This window comes from Periplaneta americana, chromosome 8 (genome assembly GCF_040183065.1).
Source record: "Periplaneta americana isolate PAMFEO1 chromosome 8, P.americana_PAMFEO1_priV1, whole genome shotgun sequence".
NCBI lineage: Eukaryota > Metazoa > Arthropoda > Insecta > Blattodea > Blattidae > Periplaneta > Periplaneta americana.
In genome coordinates this window covers 168812640-168832821 of record NC_091124.1, presented here as the reverse complement: position 1 = coordinate 168832821, position 20182 = coordinate 168812640, and the positions used below count along the sequence as shown (strand labels likewise).

Here is a 20182-nt window from a genome sequence, read left to right as displayed (position 1 = left end):
AATGTTAATTCAGAATTTCACTGGTCCACATTCTTCATTATATAACTACTCACTGATTTTAATTTTAATTTAATTAGTTACAGCCATAAACAAAGTACAGTAAAACCTCGATAAGGTGCGCCTGCCTATTTTGCTATCCCGTGTAATACGCTTTTTTTTTTGTCTGGTCCCTGAACATTTCATATATAATGCCTTTATAAAATATCCCGTTTGGTGCACTCAAGTCCCGCATAATACGCTATTTTTGTGGAATATTTTAGATGTAATTTTCTGCAATGTACTATAATAGCAATGAAACATTTTGGCTATTGAATTTACTGGTGCCATTAACCTGAAAAGTATTGGTATTCGACCCTTTACCTGCACATTTAAACCTTCATACTATACAATACCCCACCCTTTTGTTACGCTCTCTTATTTGACTATTTACCTGCGTGCTTAAAGCTTACATACACTTACAATACTCCACCCTCTTGCTAATCCTCTCTCTCTCTCTCTCTCTCTCTCTCTCTCTCTCTCTCAAACAACATTTCTCACTCGACCGTAATAAAATTCTGAAAATGTTTGCTGGTCAGTTTGTTGTCCTTAGTATATTGAAGTGCCTGTGAGTGTGATTACAATGAGTGTTGAACGAAAAGCGCTTTCTCTGGAAAAATTTGGAAATCTTACGAAAGTGCGATGAAAACAGTACTCTTAATCAGAAACAACTCTCTGATTCATTAGGAATCCCATCATCGACATTAAGCATGATAATAAAAATCGCGACTCAATCACTGCAGCTGCGACGTCGGGAGGATGTAAGCGCAAGAGATTGAAGTGTGGTAAACATGAGGACTTGGAGAACATGCACACGGCAAACAACTATAAATGACTCTTTTCGAAAGAATTAATACAGTACATACATACAATATCATAAATATCTTTAACGTACAGTACAGTAATTATGTAATGGAGTAATACTGTATTACCTTTCATGAATCATGTATTTCAATTAAGAAAAATGCTAATAGACACTGTATATGTTAAAATTAGTATACCCGCCTAAAACACGGTCCTGGTTAATACACGGTTTACGCACAGTCCCTTGAACAGTGTCTTATCGGGGTTTTACCGTATATGCAATGGGCATAGTCAACTAAAACAAAATTTATATAAAATTAAAATTAAATTTGAAGGATTTCTGCTTGTTCATAATATTCACTCACATTATAAAAAGGATTGTCACCAAGCCATCTCTGTAGTTGTTGTTAGTCAACTGTCTGAAGACAGATCTGAACTTCACAAGTGATACCAAGAAGGCACCACTTATGAGGCAACTAGGCCAGGAGATAATGGGGTAGAGTGCCCAGTTCTTTTTCCCCTCCATTGCACACATCTCCGACTAGCTACATTTATTCACTAGTCAGACTTCAGATGCATACAAACAATTGTTCTTCCTCCGACACATATCATCAAGTGAGATGTACTGCATGATAATAGATGTACATATCAGCCAGAACTTCAAACAGAGGATAAAAATATTTCTAAATCTATATAAATTAACGTAATGAGCTTCTTGGGATAACTTGTTAAATAATATTAGAGACATTTACTTTAGTCAAGGCCTTTTTTTTTAAATAATTAATTTAGGAATACCACAGCGATTTCCCAAATACGTATTCCATATAGCAATAAGTATTAAAATAGCAAAATATATTCTTAAATAAGATTGTTTCTATAATCTTGTACAAAGTGAATCTATGTAATGAATCCAAGTCAGTTTGGGATTTGAGCATTAAACCAAGCAATTAACATGAGTCTGAAGTTGAACAGTCACAGTTATTTTAAAGAATAAAGTATTTTCAGCTTTTTATTGAAATTGAGACTAAAACCATTCGCCTGAAATCAAGTAATGATGTTGTTTAATGATTCGGTCATAGAATTGGTGAGCAAAGACAATTCGTTACTGAAACAGTATAATAATGTACCATTGACAAACAAATGACATTCATTGACAGCATTATTGGTGAAATCATAAAGAAAAATAGGGGCCACGAGACTGAGTCTTGGAGAACTCCACATTCAAAAGAAATTACTTTAGAAAAAATACTATTGTAGGAACTTCTTGAAAACGATTCTGCAAATGAGATTTAAATAATTCTAATCCAAGTCTGGCTACATCACAGTTTTCAAGATTGGAAATCAGTGTTATGGAATACGCACTTAAATGCCTCTGAAAGATCACATAGTGTAACCATGGTACTGTTAAGTGTTTCAAAACTGTTAATATTATAGGATACCGACATTTCAACAGGATCTGTTGAGTATCTGTTCCTAAATCCATATTGCAATGGTGATAATAAATTTTGTTCCAAATATTGTATTAATTGCATACTGATAAATTCATAAAAGTCTCGATAATTTTAGAAAACACAGAAACAATAATTGTCGACATCAGAGGGTTTGCCCCTTTTATACAGGTTGATTCACGAAGATCGTGTAATACTCCAGGTTCTGATTTCTGACATCACTGTGATGAAAAAGAGTCCTTACAAACATGTATGTCATAGAATAACTCTTCTCGGGTTCTCAGCCAGGTGAGTTGGAGATTAGCTTCCAAGCTTTCAACGGCTAGCTCTGCCATCTTCTTCAGGGAATGAAGTGATGTGGGACCATGTCTAGCCGGTATATATGCAAAAGTAGGGCTTCCCGCTGCGGGCCAATCAGGAGCTAGTTCCTAGTCCCGACTGCCAGGCGCATTCTGGTTGGTGGAAGCGGCAGCCAATCAGGAGCTACTTGCTGGTCCCGACTGTCTGCCGTGTGCTGGTCTAAGCGTATTGATGGCAGGTTTCCATGCTGTACTCAGCTGTAGACCCCCGTCTCTGTTGAAATTATTGCCATCTAGCTGGATTTCGATGGCTTTCTTGATAACCAAGTCCCAGTAACCTGATGTCTTGTCCAAGATGGTGGTGGCGCCGAAATCTATCCTGTGACCAGTTTCTAGGCTGTGTTGGGCTACTGCAGACTTATCGGGGTAATGTAGTCTTATGCTGCGTTGATGTTCCTTTGCAGCGTTCCATGATGGTGTGTCCCATCTGCCCGATGTAGCATTTCCCACACTCATGGTCCCACATCACTTCATTCCCTGAAGAAGATGGCAGAGCTAGCCGTCAAAAGCTTGGAAGCTAATCTCCAACTCACCTGGCTGAGAACCCAAGAAGAGTTATTCTACATCAAACGCCGGGAAAGCCTCAAGTCATACATATGTATGTCATAGTTTTTTTCAATTGAGTTACACTCCCCTGAATGTTAACCATAAACATGGAAATTAGGGAGGTTTAAGCATTTAAATTATCTACGAAAATGGTACTGGGTGTATTATAAATTCATTATAGAACATTCCCGTTATTATTCACCTGAAAAATATGTATTAAAGCTGGTTTTCAAAGACCCCCCACCTTCTGCAGCAATGCACATAGTCGCCTGAGTGAACTGCGCTCACCGCATTCCCCAACTTCCATTGTAGGCCACAAATCTCCTCAGCTGCTAGGTAGATATGTTGTATAAACTCTTGCCATGTTTTCATTTTCACACTATAAACAATGACTTTAAACCATCCCCACAAACAATTGTCTAAGGGGATCAAATCAGGAGATCTAGCTGGCCAAGGAAAGGAATTGTCACTACCTATCCAACGTCCTGGAGAATCTGTTGTTTAAATAATATACTAGTTCTTGTGAAAAGTGAAGAGTCACGCCATTATGCTGGAAATATAGTAGTCTTCCAATAATGGAGGTAATTCCTCTCTCAAAAATTGAAAGTATCTTTTCTCCATGAGATGACCCTCGAAAATGTATGGACCAAATAAATTATTGTTCAGCAAATCACACCACACATTGCAACTGGAGTGATACTGGAAATTATGTACCACAATCTTGTGAGGATTTTCATTTGACCGAACATGTGAATTGTGCATATTGAAAACTCTATTGCAGATAAATTGAGCTTCGTCATTAAACAAAATGAACCTATTCAACTCAAGATCACCATTTATCCACACACAAAACTGCATTCGTCTAGCATAGTCCTCTGGCGTCCTCTAGGTAATTGTCATTGTCTCAAGTGTGGAATACGAAGTTAATGTTATGAAGGAAATGGAGAGTGATAAAAAGACACTTGTGTGCCGTGAATTTCTTTGGTTCAAGCAGAATTATTGAGAATGATTTATAGATGCAGTATTTTTTAAAATTCCTAATGAAAAAGATATTCAGTGGTAAACCAGGTGGTAAAACATGTATTAGCAGATCTAGAAAGAAATGGTTGGAAGATATGGAGGAGAACATTAAAGAGGTAGAAATAAGGTGTTGGAGAAGACGAACTCAGGACAGGGAAGACTGGTCTTCAATACTAGGCAGGCACTGGCTCTAGAGGAGGTGTAATGCCAAATAGAGAGAGAGAGAGAGAGAGAGAGAGTATTTTTCAGAATGGAAACGTAAAAGTATTACGGATTTATTCAACCCACATTCTTAATTGTGAGTACTGTATATATTTTAATTACTGTACATTGCAGTATTTTAATCCGTATTTCACTATTTGGTATAGTTCAGTACAATATTTTTATTTTTCAAAATAATAATAAAAAGGATGGTGTCTGATATTTAGAAAACTTGTAGTACCGGTACTGTAGGGCTATATAAAATTACAAATTGAATTGCAGTACCGTAGTGTAAAAAATACGTAATATTGTGAATGTATTTCTTCATTGAATTTTATTTATTGTATTTTTTTCTTGCAGTGACGCTTATCATTCCTGTTCTTAATTTCATTTTTTTTTTTTTGTTCATTTCGTATGTTCTCTTCTTTTAATTTTTCTCTCTCTCTCTCTCTCTCTCTCTCTTTTTTCTTCTGTGTTTTTTTTTTTTTTTTTTTTGTATTAAACAAAGAAATTTTTATTGCAGGTATTTGCTGTTAACCATCTGAACGAAAAGCTTGTGCTTACTGTAGGAGATGGTACCACATTCTCAGATTTATCCAATGACACATTGAATGAAGTGAAAATAGCTGTCCATCAGCCAACTAAAGAGATTCAAACACTTAAGGTAACTCTCTTGATTCTCTTCATGTGCCATAAACTTAAGTCAAACTAAAACAAATATTTCTCATATGTAAGTGATATAAATTTAGAGTAATCTTGTTTAGAGACAATCTATAATTAGTTTATCACTAGGTAACAGATTTCCAGTTCTGTACCTAATTTGGTTACTACGTCCTAGACACATGTTATTAAGATATCTTTACGTTTCATACTCAGTATCCCTCTATCAAAATTCTTCTTCTTCTTCTTCGTGTTTTAGGATAAATGCTGTATTTTCCAACTTTGCTGTCTTAATCCGATGTTGGTGTCCAACTTTCCTTCCACCGCTAATATGTTTTCGCAGGATATCAGCCGAGTTAAAATTTTGGAATGTTCCAAGCTTTCAACTGCTATCTCTGCAGCCATCTTCAGGGAAGTTGTGTCTGGACAGAAAGTCGTAGGTTATATAGATGTTAGGCTGTCTCAGGTGATACAGGATTGATTGATGGATCGGCCAATCCGGGGCCGGGAATAATCATTCCTCGTAAGCTCCTCCCCTCCCGGGATTCTTGTGTGAAGTTTGGCGGGCGACGAGTCCTGTTCCGCCAGTTGGAATCGGTTGCTGTCCTCGGTCCATGATCTTCGTGACCTTGATTGTAAGAGAGCCTAAGCTGGTGCAAGGCCGATGTCCATGCCTGACTGAGCTGTAGTCCACTGTCCCTGTTAAAGTTGTTTTTCTCCAGCTTAATCTCTATGGCCTCCTTGATTGTATGTTCCAGTAGTGGCTTGATTTGTTAATGACCGTGGTGTGGTCAAACAGTATTTTATGCTCCTTTTCTATGCTGAGTTGCGCCACTGCAGATTTTTCCGGGTAATAGAGCCATTTAGGGGGTCGTCCCAAAGGTCTTGGGGTGTCCAACTTTTCTTTCATTGCGATTTTCGGGAGTCAGTCTTCTGTCATCCTTAATACATGGTCCTGCCATCTTTTTCGTCTAGTCTTGATCCATTTTGTCACGTCCTGCACTCCACATTTTCCCCTAATCTCATCTTTCGTCTGCCTGTCGTATAATGTAACGTCAGCTATACTTCGTAAAGTCCTCATTTCTGTTATCATTTTTGCAGTTTTTTTTTTTGTTTCTGCTCGAGTTTCAGTTGCATATGTTAATACTGGCCTTATACACGTTTTATATATTCTGCTCTTGCTTTCTATGTTCATGTATTTATTTTTCCAAATTACATCTCTTAGATATCCTGATATTATATTTACTTTAGTATTCTGTTCTCTTACTTCTTCCTCCAAATTTTTATTGCTTGTTATTTTTGTTCCTAAGTAACTGAAACTCATTACTTGTTCTATGGGTTTATCGTATACTGCAAGTTTACATTTGATTGGCTGCCTTGAGATAGTTTGTGATTTTGTTTTATTTTCTGATAATTATTAAAATTCTGTAGGATCTAAAATATCGTACTTAATTTAACCATAAAATTCTAAAAATGCTTAAAAACTATATTTGTGCCTTAAAAGCACCTGTTCGGGTTAGGCAAGAGCTTACAAATTAGTTTTCACGTCAGTTCACCCCTGTTATGCGAAATAACACTGACCAATAAGCAGGGCTAGGTTTTTTTGGTGTAAATTTTTCAAAACTTTTGTGAAAAATGTATAAAATATCGTGTTTATGGTTAAAAATATCTAGGCCCTAATTTCGTGATAATTTTTAATGTCATACATTTATACATAAGGTTACTAAATCAATTAATGATTTTATACAAGGTATAATATTTGCAAAATTTATGAGAAAATAAGGCTTAACTTAAAAATAGTAAATAATAAATTGCACCTTCAGAAAATCATAATGTAATCAAGGTTATACAGTGCGTTCGTAGCTCGGCCAGACCACTAAAACATTCAAATTTGAAAATTGTACTTTCAATAATTGTTCCTTTTAAAATTATTCATGTTTATTTTTTTATTTCATCATCCTTAATTAAAAGTTTTCTTATTTATTTCATCATCCCTAATTAAAACTTTTTTAACACTTAAGTGTTCGCGTAGGCTTCCGCGGCTGGTGTACATGGTGTGTGGATAAGCTTCAGGGCTTCTACCACGTTGTCTTGGTGTTATTGGCTGACGTTTCGACCGCTGTGTTGTGGCCATCTTCAGAGCAGTTCGAAGTTGAGGCCTTTGGCAAGTAGGGAGATGGTGGCTTGTTTATATTATTTAGGTTATGTTATAATGGTCCGGCTGCGCTACGAATGCGCTGTATAATTAGAAAAAATGGAATGTAAAACAAAGTTCTATACAAAACCATTTATTTTCATTAATCAAACATCAACATACAAGTGACACTTCTTCTCATATCTGACACCACAAGATTGTACTGTGAAAAAAAACCGTTCACTATCTGCATTTTAAACTGGTAAACACAATGACTGCATACATTTATCAACAAATTCTTTAAATGCATCACCTCTTGTCTTTAATGCTTCCAGTATGTCATTTATATTGACCTCAGATTTATCATTGAATACACACTTAGCTAATTTGCATAACTCTACATAACCTAAAAGCAAATGCTTGAAATATTTCAATATTACGTTCATCATTTAACAGCATAGCTTTTAGTTTTTTTAGTGTTAATTCATCATTTATTTGTAATGAATTCTGGACAAGAGCTCGATTCTTAGAATCAACATCTTCAATTAATTTTATCATCAAATTGGCCATACTGTATTAGTTCACATTTGCTTTTGAGAGATTCAGTTCTTGACATTAATATGTGTGCTATAGGTTCCGTACATGTGTGAAATTCTAATACAGATTTTGTAATCAAGTTGCAATTCAAAGCAACGAAGGAAGCCTGGATTTTCAGAATTTTACATTTGTATATTCCTCAGTTTTGACCCTGAGGTGATAGTGAATAGTACTGATTGAAAAATTCTACAATTGCTTCAAAATACTCGAACAGATATTCCACGGAATTAAACCAATTTGACCATCTTGTCATAACAGGAACAGGAAAAAATTTTTGGTGTGAGGTCAGGATAGTTTTCTGCAACAAATCTTTTATAATGTGGTTTGATTTTTCTTGCGTTTCTAAAAACACTTTTTAAACCAGAAATAACACAATTAAGATCTTTCATATTTTTCAGCCATATTTCTCCTAACAATTAAATTTATGACACCAACATTTGAAACCAATCAAATGATCTCCTATTGATACTTTTAGAGTTTTAACACATTCCAACATGTGTGTGACATTGTCGGTACAAATTGCTTTTACATTTGAATAATTAATGTTTAAATCATTAATTGAATACCCCCTCCCCTGGAATAAGGGTCTAAGAACATAGGGAAACATGCACCATATACCCTTATTCTTGGGAGGGGGGGATATACAATAATTGTTTTTAGTACTGCTTGGCTTGTTGTGGTGGCATGAATACGAACCAAGATAAAGTTTCTGAACTGATTTCTCTTCTATAGTTGTAATAATGACCGCAAATACACAGTTGAAGGGTACACGGGAATAACGAACAAGGTCCATCAAAAATCGAAATTGAGTTAATAGTGCCATCTGATAGTAGGAGGGGAGTACTTTCAAGTGGCTGCATTGGTTTTATGTAAGGACGAAAATTGTCCCCAGTATTCTGCGTTAAAGTTTCTGTATACTTTGGAAGAATGAACAATGTCACATCCATCCCAAGAAAGAACGAACAATGTCCATTTTAAACACAGAAACTAATGCAGACAGCTGTTACAAACTCGATCTTAGAGTCATAGCCCATTGCTGGTTAGTTTATTTTTACATATTATGCCAATACGATCTGTATTATACAATAATAATATTATTAAATGACTGTATGATGTTTAGCTGTTATTCCATGTGACAATAAATTATATTAACTTTGATTAGAACTTGTGAGCATAATACAAACAGCTGTACTATTCCAGTGTTCAGATGTCTGTGGTAGGGTATTGATTATTTCCTTTATTATACTTTTATGGTACATATTGTAGTGTTTGTGATTAGTGCAATTTATTTTTATAATGTCTGATGTTAGAGAAAATTAATTATCCGGACCCAGTCCATGTTCTGTAAATTCAAGGAAGAGAAAAGTTACAGGACGTGTTACAGATGCATAAAAAAATTCGTGCTATGAGTCATATTACGGGAGAAGACTGTAAATGTTCTCGTTTTCCGTGTTTTCAGAAAATAAGCCAAAGTGAAAGAAGCGATCATATTAAACATTTCAATGAATTAGCATCATATGACACTCAAAATACTCACCTTTCAGCACTAATTTCTGTACTTCCTGTGCAAAGAAGAAGATCCAGAAAAACACAAGCCGAAGCTGATTTTCATAATTTTTCTTACAGATATAAAATGCGAATAAACAAAGATGGGCAAAATACTGATGTTCCCGTTTGCTATAAAACATTTATTGCTCTACATGGAATAACAGGCAGACGTTTAGTCACTTTGAAAACGTCATTGGCTACTACTATTAAAGCCCATACAGAAACAAGAGTTAAACATGGAAACAGGCCTCACCAACTGAAAGGAGAGATTTTATCTAAAATTTGTCAGCACATTCAATCACTTAGAGGCCAAAAAGTCCACTAATCTCGTTACGATAGCCGAAGGTTGTATCTTCCAGAGGACTTGAATATTTCTAAGCTGCTTAAGTTACACTTAGAAAAATTTCCTGCGAACCCTGTGTCTTACGAGCAATACAGAGTAATTTTTGGTCACTAAATACAACAGTAGCTGACATTTCACACATTAAACCAGAAATTTCCAATGAAAAAGATGCAAGTAAATTAGATAATTTTGAGAAGGAGAAACAAAATTTGATTTTGTAGAATGAATTGCAGAAGAGAAAAGGACAGAAGTTTTATGAAGTAAAACGGGCTGCACGTCTAAAATCCAGGAAGTCAGAGTATAAAGAGGCTATCTGCATGAATTTCCAAAAGAATTAACAGTTTCAATCATTTCAACTATTGAGGGCTATTATCGTCGACAGCTGCCCTTTTATTCTTGTAACATACATACGCTGTCAACAGGAAGACATGTATGACCAAAATATTTAAAGTAAAGGCTCTGAGGAAGTTTGCTCTAAGTTATGGCACCACTGTATGAATATTGTACCAAGCTGCGTTGGTGAACTCCGTATCTTCTACGATTCTTGTTCCGGACAAAGTAGGAACTTTACGGTATTTAGATTTTGTCATTATGTAGTACATACTAAGAAGAGGTTTGATGCTCAGTGGATCACATTTCCCACTCGAGGCCACTTGTACCTGGGATGTGACAAAAACATGGGACTTGTCAATCAGAGAGCAAGGTGTGAAGTACCCGATGACTGGAGGCAAGAGATTGCGAATTCTAGGAGGAAACCAAACCATTCATTATTGTAAACTGTAAACAGCTACAAGGCAAATTACAAGGAATTACAAATTTTGAAAAATGTTTGTTCTCCAACTGCTAGAGAGTATTTCAGTCTTCCTCCCACTAATGACGAGTCACAAGAAGTCCATAACAGTGAATGAGACGATTTTATAGTTCAATATATTCATTCACAATGGAAAATTCAGTGCAATTAGATTAGTGTGTAGATTTGTTTTTCAATAATTGTTTGGAACAATGAACACTCAAAAATAAAAATATTTATAATGGGTCTACAATATTTATAACCTTTAAAAAGAATACCCTACACGAAAGTAAACACGTGCTGCATTGTTTGAAAATATTATGCCTGATTCTATTTCCAACAAATATTCAATTAAATTGTGACATTGTTCGTTCTTCCCGTTTATAAAACATAGCAAAGTAGACTTTTTGCAGTTTTGTATTGTTGTAATTCATCAAATCAAAACAATGTTTTTTCACATATTTGCTTTATAATGCTACATTCTTGTGTGATAAAAAATAACAATAAGTTAACAATAAACTATACGTTTCAAGTCCTCAAACTTTAAATTTCATTTATCTCAAAATTATCCTGAATGGACCTTGTTCGTTATTCCCGTGTACCCTTCAGTTGCCATTAGAATTGGTCGTTTCATCACAAAATACTATGACCAGTTTGTCTGTAAGAGCTTCAGTAATATTGGTCCTAGTTTCCTCGGTGCATTTTGATACATATTCCCTCCTCATCCAGCTTGCAGAGGGATGATCTCCAGATCCCTTACATACTTCCTCATCCACTTCCTCACTGCAGGATAGTTCACTTTTTCTGAGGGGATATTTGCCTAAAATAATATTTTTTTTTTATTATTTCCATCCTGCATTTACTTTGAATTAATTTTAAACTGACCTTTATTACACAGTATAATATACAAATTACAAAATGAAGCTCACCTTTAGAAACATTTTCGTTGTGTCCATTACGAACTCATATTTTTCTTCTTTCACTTTTTTCTGTGTTTAAGACTTTCTTCAATATTGCAGTGTCTCTTCAGAGGAAAGTCCTTTGCACTCATTAGCTGAACATGATTTAAATGTCATGTTTTTCACATGAATCATGCCTTTTCCACTAAACTCTTGTAGTACAATGTTTACACATTAATATTGTAACACGCACCGCACCACTCTCATCTCTTGGCTCCCATGGACCTTTTGCGTAAACTCTCGAGTTGTGTTATTGAATAAATGAGATAAAGGTAGAACAGCTATAATTAAACACCTAACAACTTTAATAAGAAATGCAAATGCAATTAAGAAAATAAGAAATATATGTATATACAATTGAATAGTATAAAGAAATATTACCCCAAGTATATTGCACAGCACACACCAATTACCAAAATGTATATAAATGCTTCGGCCAATGTGAACCTAACCAATATACCCATATAACACAGTACACTCTTATGTAACCATACACAATATACTTATATTGCATCAAATATTCAATATATGAGGTCTCGCCTTCCTCGTTGAATATTAACACGACTACTATGAAGTAGTCAATGTGTATTTGGTTTATTATATGTAATAGATCACAGACACATTACATACAACAATTTTACACAAAGATATATTATTATTTAAATATAATTTCTACATTTTACCTATTTACATAATTTGTTTTATCTTGAACTAGCTTTCAGTTATTGCGCAAGACTCAGCTCATTCTAGAATATTGGTACCATCAGTATTGGTTTACCTTCGTAAGATGTACTTCCCTCTTCAATCTGCAATGTGCAGCTAGCGTATCTAAATCATCTCTAATTCTAGTTTCTTCCATACCTCTTTCCTTACAAAAATATTTATACAGTTCATACAAGCTCTCCCTCGTAGGTAAGCCTTCATTCCTTAATTTTATTTCATAATATTCTTTTGATGTACCTTCAAAACTATTAAATTTAGAAATAAAAAAGATAGCCAAATAATTTCTAACTAAGTCAAATATGTTATTATCTGTGAGTCTAGAAAAAGCGTACCTTCCAAAATTGAATTTATTAGTCAGCTCAGTAACTGTACTTTCCCTTAATGCTTCCTTCCTTCTATTTTTTAATTTTGCAATCTTCTCCGGTATTTTATTTTCCGTGAATTTGTTTATTATTAAGGGATGTTGACTTTCCTCGTATTTCTCCATACATCGACACTTGCTACTTTCTTCCATGCATAATTTTACATCTATAACACAAGAAAGAGAAAGAACAATATATATATATATTATATTATATATATATATATATATAGACACACACACATACATATACACACACATATACACATACACATACATATACATATACACTACAATTATTTCACTATTTATTTATATATTTCTTAATTACTTTCGTTCACATCTATTTCATTTATTCTATCCATTCTAATTTTTTTAACCAAAAAAAGATATAAACCTAATTGCTTTTGCAATTTTATGTTATTAATGTTCATGAGCTTTTTTATAGCTATTTCTTTATTAATTTGAAGGAATTTGTCTTTTATAAATTTCTTACGTATATCTTCAGTATTTTGACACTCAAGAACAATGTGAATGTCATCTTCTCTCCTTCCACACAATGGGTATGTGCCTTGAGGTATATTGCCTCTACTATTTCTTAATTTCCAAATCCCCAGTCTAAACCAAGCTAGTCCAAATCTTTACTTCATATTCGCATTTTCTATATATGTACTCCTTCCCCATATTTTTTTATATTCATTAAAAAATAGTCAATGTGTATTATCACCATTAATTCGAGAAAAATTCGTTTCGGCACCAGGAATTGAACCTGGGACAACTCAGCTCTGCGCGCTGAGCGCTCTTTCCAACTGAGCTATGCCAGGACACGATCCACGGTGCCAGTCCCGGGTTCAATTCCCGGTGCCGGAACGAATTTTTCTCGATTTAAAGGTAATAATACACATTGACTACTTCATAGTAGTCGTGATAATATTCAATGAGGGTGATGAGACCTCATATAATGAATATGTGATGTATTAAATGTTAACAGTTTTCACAAACTGTTGTTGAATATGGTTATAAAGTCATTTAAATATGCGCTCCTGCATATATGACTTATATATGTCTAAAATCTAGATAGTAGGCTGTAAACATTGCAATGAGAGGAGTTCGACCGGCACCATGGATCATGTCCCAGCATAGCTCAGTTGGAAAGAGCGCGCAGAGCTGAGAGGTCCCGGGTTCGATTCCAGGTGCCAGAACGAATTTTTCTTGAATTAATGGTGATAATACCTATTTTGCATAACACACTCTTAGATAACCTTGCGTAGTACAATTTTGCATAACCATATCCTTACCTATATTGCATAGCCCACTCTTACATGACCACACACTCCAATTACAATTGTATGTAAAGACTTCCGAAAACACTTGCGTGAACCATATACAATATACCTCCTAAAACCATGTGCCATACCACCCATAAAATTACTTATCACTCCAATACCTCTGCTGTAACTCACGTCATAATAACCACAATATAACAATGCCGAGCACACAATACTCAGTTTAAAATACATATTCCAAACTGTAAGTGAAATCCAAATCTCGCCAAATAATGCCGTACCACCTAAGCATACGCAAATAGAAATCCCTGAGGACCCTTATATCACTATATTCAAATATCTGTATTTCCTATCGTCCACCAGAGAATACATTCCATCCCCAACCGGGCAGACGGAACACTTCCGCATACCGGAACCAAAATCCCAGGCACACGAGTCACTGCACATACACCAAAATGGCGTAACTCGGAAATCACATAACTTAATGCCAACTCACGAGGCAGTACTAACCGGTGTCGCAGCCAGAAGAACTAACGGACGGTGTGAAGGAGTCCACAGAGTCCCAGCAATGCAGTGCATTCCATAATGCAATGCTGACTGCTACATTTCCTGCCCAATATCAGCTGCCCCACAACCAGGGCAAAAATCAGCATCACTCCAACGATGACAACTGCCAAACTGCCATAGCTGGGTGCACATCACTCTGCCTATATAAACTGTCCAACTTCCTGGGTGGGACTCCCATCACAACCACGATGTTAAATACCCAAATTCCAGGACCAGACTCCATCACTGCGGCGATGCTAAGTGCCCAACTCACAGGGCAAGTATTCCATGGTTCTGACGATGTTAACTATCTCACGTATATGGCGAGCAACCAATTTGCTGTGACGTTGTTCACTATACCGCCATCAGAGCAAGAGTCCACTCCAACGGGGATGGAACCAAACAGGAAAACACCAAAAGACGTTACTTTTAAATGAACCAATGAAAAATCAAAGTCTCCACCAGGGTCTCTAAATGTACATAATCCAGAATACTAAAACGAAACCTAGCAGTGAAGATAAGAACCAAAATCCCTCCATCTATAAGAAAGAAATAGAAACTAAGTAGAATAAAAAGAAAACCACAAAGAATCAACAGGGAAGAAAAAAGAGAGATCATCATTTGATTTAGAAAGAAATTTTTATGGTGGAAAATTGTTAAAGTTGAATATTCTGATTCGATAGATGTTGAGTTTTCTTCTTATGTTTTTCACTTTTGCATCAGTACAAAACATTATTGAGGGCTGGGAAGTCAAGAAGTGTGAAAATAATCCATTTTTGTTTGTCAGAGGTTTCCTGTATGTCTTCCGTAACTTTAAGTAATGCTGTATTTGTGCTATGTCCAGTTCTGAAGCCTGTCTGATACTCATAAATTGTGTTCGTTCAAGAACAATGCGTTCCAATGCTTTTCACAGGATGGACAGGATGCTTATAAGCCAATAATAGTTTGGGTTTGAAGGATTATTATTTTTAGGACGGAGACGTACATAAGCTTTCTTCCATAGGGTAGGATATGTCGAGGTCATAAGCGAAGTATTAAAAGATGTGTGTCACAGTTGACAATATTACGTCCATGATTTTACGCAGTAGAACAGTGCTGATGCAGTCAACTCCTTCAGTTTTTGTACTTATCTGTTTTATAGCTTTCTTTACATCTATATCTTTTACGTATGTGAAGAAAAATTTCTCGCTTGTTTGACAGTTGCTTGCAGTAGTTAATGCATTGTCTGTTCTTTCTCCTTGGGATCAATTGGTTGTGAGCATATCGTGGTAAAATGGTCATTAAGAGCGTCCAGTGAAATAGAAAAGTCGTTTGCTTGGTCCTTCTGTCTCCCTATGCCCATGGTTTTCAAGTCTCGCCATAGTGCTGATGAGTTTGAAGATGGTCCAATGTCATGCATGTGTCGAAGTTGCGAATTTCTTATTTCTTGGGTAACTTGTTACGTAATTGTTTGTACTCAGATTGTCTTCAGATTTGGTCCTTCTGTATTTACGGTAAGCTGCGTCACATTCAGTCATCATAGTATTGAGGTAGTTAACCATGGAGCTGCTGGTCTTTTAACTCGTTTCGATTTCAGTGGTGCTTATTTATCGTAAAGTTGAGTAATGTAATCATTAAAAATCGAAACCTTGTCATCTAGAGTGGGAGTAGTCCAAATTGTGTGCCAGGGAATCATGATTGCATCTGATATTAAGGCTGTCTGATCAATGCGGCTTAGATCTCTATTTGTCACTGTTTTACAAATGATTGGAGGGCATTTGAGGGAAGAGGCAAGGTAAATAATATCATACACCAAGACTCCTGGTGCAGGTATTTGTCCGTGCTTCAGTACTTTGTCCCAGTTTATGATAGCCATTATGTCCAGTAAAGTATCAGAATGCGGAGTGTGGTGAGTAGGATTGAGGGGAAGGACTGTCAAGTTGTATGCTTGGAACATTGTCAACAGTTGTGTCGTGTTGTGTCGTGCAGTTCGATTGGGTGGCAAGCAGATTTGTACTTAGGTCGCCCATGATAATTGCGTGTTCAAAATGAAGCAGATGTTTTAATAAGAGTTCTTCAATATCTGTTATTCTATTGATGTTTGGGGGTTGATATATTACGCAAAGGAGACATTTTTGAAAATATGCAGTTATTTCAATAAAAAGAATTTTAGGGTATGCAGAATACTCACTAGGAGTAGAATGTATAATTTTGGGTTGTAGATCTGACCTAATGTATGCTCCGACACCTCCACCACTTGTATTAGTGCGATCATTATGCAATAACGTGTAGTCGTCTGTGTTGACTAGAGCTGAACAAAGGAAAGGATTTAACCAAGTGTCGGTTAACAATAAGGCATGAAGATTAAGTGGAGAAAATATGTTATAGAACTCGTTGAAGTGGGCTAATAGGCTTTGAGTGTTAATGTGGGCCAGCTGTAGTGCGCGAGGGTGAAGAGAGAGAGCGGATTTTAGAAGACTGGTTTGTACCTGAAAGTTACTGACTGAAGGGCATGCACTACTGTTTGAGAGTGAACAGGGGTCGTTGCATTCCACAATGTCAGAAACTGGCGGACCATTTCTGTTTCTAATAGTAGGCCTAATTGTTGCCAACTTAAACCTTATCTAAGCCAAGAACAAATTCTGTACGATAACTAAAATTAAATAACCAGTGGCGGCTTGTGGGTATTGAATTCAGGGGGGCTGCATACAAAAATAAACTATACAACTTACTGTATTTAAAGATTAGTTCCATGCGCCTTGTCTTGTAAGTTGCAAAAATTCTGGCACACCGGCGACGCTGATATAACCCCTGCAGTTGCGAGTTTCGTGAAATAAACCAATATTTAATTTTTTTATATGCAGATTTAAACCTTAGAAATATCTAACTGGCGATGTTGTAGTTGGTTGTATAATATATCTACATGATACACCAATAAATGAAAAAAACTGAGCCAGAAATTGAATTCAGGATCTTCAAAAGTATACACCAGGACACTTGATTAATTTATTGTGATATTGTTACATGTTTCTGATTCCATTATATTTTGAAAACATTCTAGCAATGGCTCCTTCTTCTCATGCTGTGTGGAGATCGAGAGAAGAAAGCAGGGATACTGGATAAATTAGCAAAAAATATGCGCGCTTTGTAGGCTATTTTGTTTAGCGGCTCTTTCCATTATGATATTCAACTGATGGGCACTTAATTTCACATTTCTCCTGAATTGTTAAGGTACTGAACTGAATAGACTGTAAATATTGTACAGAATTAAACATGGTTGCACTTGTTATACTCACAACATTAAAGAAAATGTATTTAAAACTGCGCGCTACTGACAAACTGCTGCAAATTTTGCAGCTCCTGGAAACTCTGGATTCTTGGCCAGGGGCAGCAGGGGGAGGGGTAAAACTAATGCGCAAAGCATCCGAGACGAGACTGGCAGCTCCAGGAGAGGAAGTGGCTTCACCAATCCGTCCTTGTCTCTCGGTTCGCTCTGGCAGCACCAGGGGAGGAAGTGTATGTCAATGAGAGCGAAATTTTTTAAAAAATTCGAGCTGCTAAATAGAGACTGTATAATAAATGTATTTCACAACATAAAACGAGACAAGAGCCACATGTGTCTGAGGGTGCTGCAGCTCTGCAGCCCCCTTCGAAAGCCACCCCTGGAAATAACTAAAACTACTAAGGACTAAACTCTAATAAGCTAAAATAAACCTTTACAGAATTTTGTGCTAAGAAAAATAGAACAAAAATGTAAATCTAATTCAATAACAAGAGAAACAATGAATGAAATATTTATGTAGCATACAAAGAAACACGCACTGATTCACCATAGTTCATTCTTCCGGGTGACACGCCTCTTCATATTGTCTGTCTTCACAATTACTGCGCCCTCCTATGTCCATATGTTGTTCAGTCCATGCTGTGTGATGCAATCCTTCAACAGTTGTGTTCCACATGTGTCAAATCTTCTCTCAACACAACTCCAGAATTTTTAGCAGTTTCTTGTTTTTATACATTTCCTGTAACTGCAGAATTTCACTATAATTGGTCGCGGATGCTTGTCATTTTTGCTCCATACTGCATGGCTACGGTCGATATTGTTCATATTCAACACTACACCAATTTTCGTAGCCACATCCGCTATTTTGTTCGTGTGTTCAGATGCTTCTTCTTTCACTCCGAAGATACGGAGACCTGTCGCCATTGGTATTACTCCAGATCGTCAATCTTTAACTCCAGTTCTTCAATCTTCTTGTTCCTCTCCTCCAGAGATGACTTCAGACTCTGGATAACTGCGGAGTTGTCTTCAACAGTTTTTTTGAGCTCCAGCACAATACCTCCTTGAATTAGGTTGACAAAACATTCCAACACGCTTACGTCCTGTAAAGCCTTGATTATGGAGCATTTCATTTCTTCAGCTTTTTAGTCACTTAGGATGCATTGATGTATTTAGGATGTACTGTTTTATATATATAGTTACCACAGGTACAGTAAAAACACTTTCCAATAACACAGAAGAGTCAAGAGCATTGTTAATGTGGTTAGCTACTATCCACCATCACGTGAAGATCATGTATGTATGTTCTTTCCATAACAGATTGCAGACAAACATAATGTCCAGTAATTTAGGATTCCTATTGAATGTTAATTGCCCACTGTTTAATGCGATTAAGATTAGCTGGTAATTTTTCAAATAATATTTTCGTGTAAAAACCGTATATTCCGTTTTTCTGAAGGAAATACTGACGTTCAATTTTATGGTCCATTTCATTTATTGTATGTAAAGCCATTTGTATTGTTTGTATACATCCAAAGTTTGAATAGCGTAATATGTTACTAGTCAGTGATGTATGCTATGGAGGGGGAAAGAAACTGGCCACCCTACCCCATTACCTCCGGGCTTAGTTGTCTCATGAGTGATGCCTTATTGGTGCAACTTATGAAGTTCAAACATGTCTTCGGACAGTTGACTAGACAAAAACCATTTGTGTTCTATTTCTGGTGACCTGGATTATTTATTATTATTATGGTTGTTATGTTTATTATTATTATTATCATCACCACCATTATTATTATCATTATTATTATTATTATCACCATTATTATTATTATTATTATCACCGCCATTATTATTATTATTATTATTATTATTATTATTATTATTACTTACTTACTTTACCATCATATCCCACCTCCCTCAAATCCATTTTAATATTATCTTCCCACCTACGTCTCGGCCTCCCCAAAGGTCTTTTTCCCTCCGGCCTCCCAATTAACACTCTATATGCATTTCTGGATTCGCCCATATGTGCTACATGTCCTGCTCATCTCAAACGTCTGGATTTTATGTTCCTAATTATGTCAGGTGAAGAATACAATGCGTGCAGCTCTGCGTTGTGTAACTTTCTCCATTCTCCTGTAACTTCATTCCTCTTAGCTCCAAATATTTTCCTAAGAACCTTATTCTCAAACACCCTTAATCTCTGTTCCTCAAAGTGAGAGTCCAAGTTTCACAACCATACAAAACAACCTGTAATATAACTGTTTTATAAATTCTAACTTTCAGATTTTTTGACAGAAGACTAGATGACAAAAGCTTCTCAACCGAATAATAACACACATTTCCCATATTTATTCTGCGTTTAACTTCCTCCCGAGTGTCATTTATATTTGTTACTGTTGCTCCAAGATATTTGAATTTTTCCACCTCTTCGAAAGATAAATCTCCAATTTTTATAGTTCCAATTTGTTTTATTATTATTATTATTATTATTATTATTATTATTATTATCATCATCATCATCATCATCATCACCACCATTATTATTATCACCATTAT

The 20182-nt window shown here is 35.9% G+C and overlaps 1 protein-coding gene across 5 annotated transcripts in view; it reads left to right on the top strand.

Annotated features, from left to right (window-relative positions):
* LOC138705233 (serine-rich adhesin for platelets-like) overlaps positions 1-20182 on the top strand; it is a 96227-nt gene that overhangs the window by 68871 nt on the left and 7174 nt on the right. For all 5 annotated transcript variants that reach the window (XM_069834045.1, XM_069834049.1, XM_069834047.1 and 2 more), the window contains one exon: positions 4938-5078. In XM_069834045.1, coding sequence (XP_069690146.1) covers positions 4938-5078 — 141 coding nt within the window. The remainder of the gene's footprint in view (positions 1-4937; positions 5079-20182) is intronic.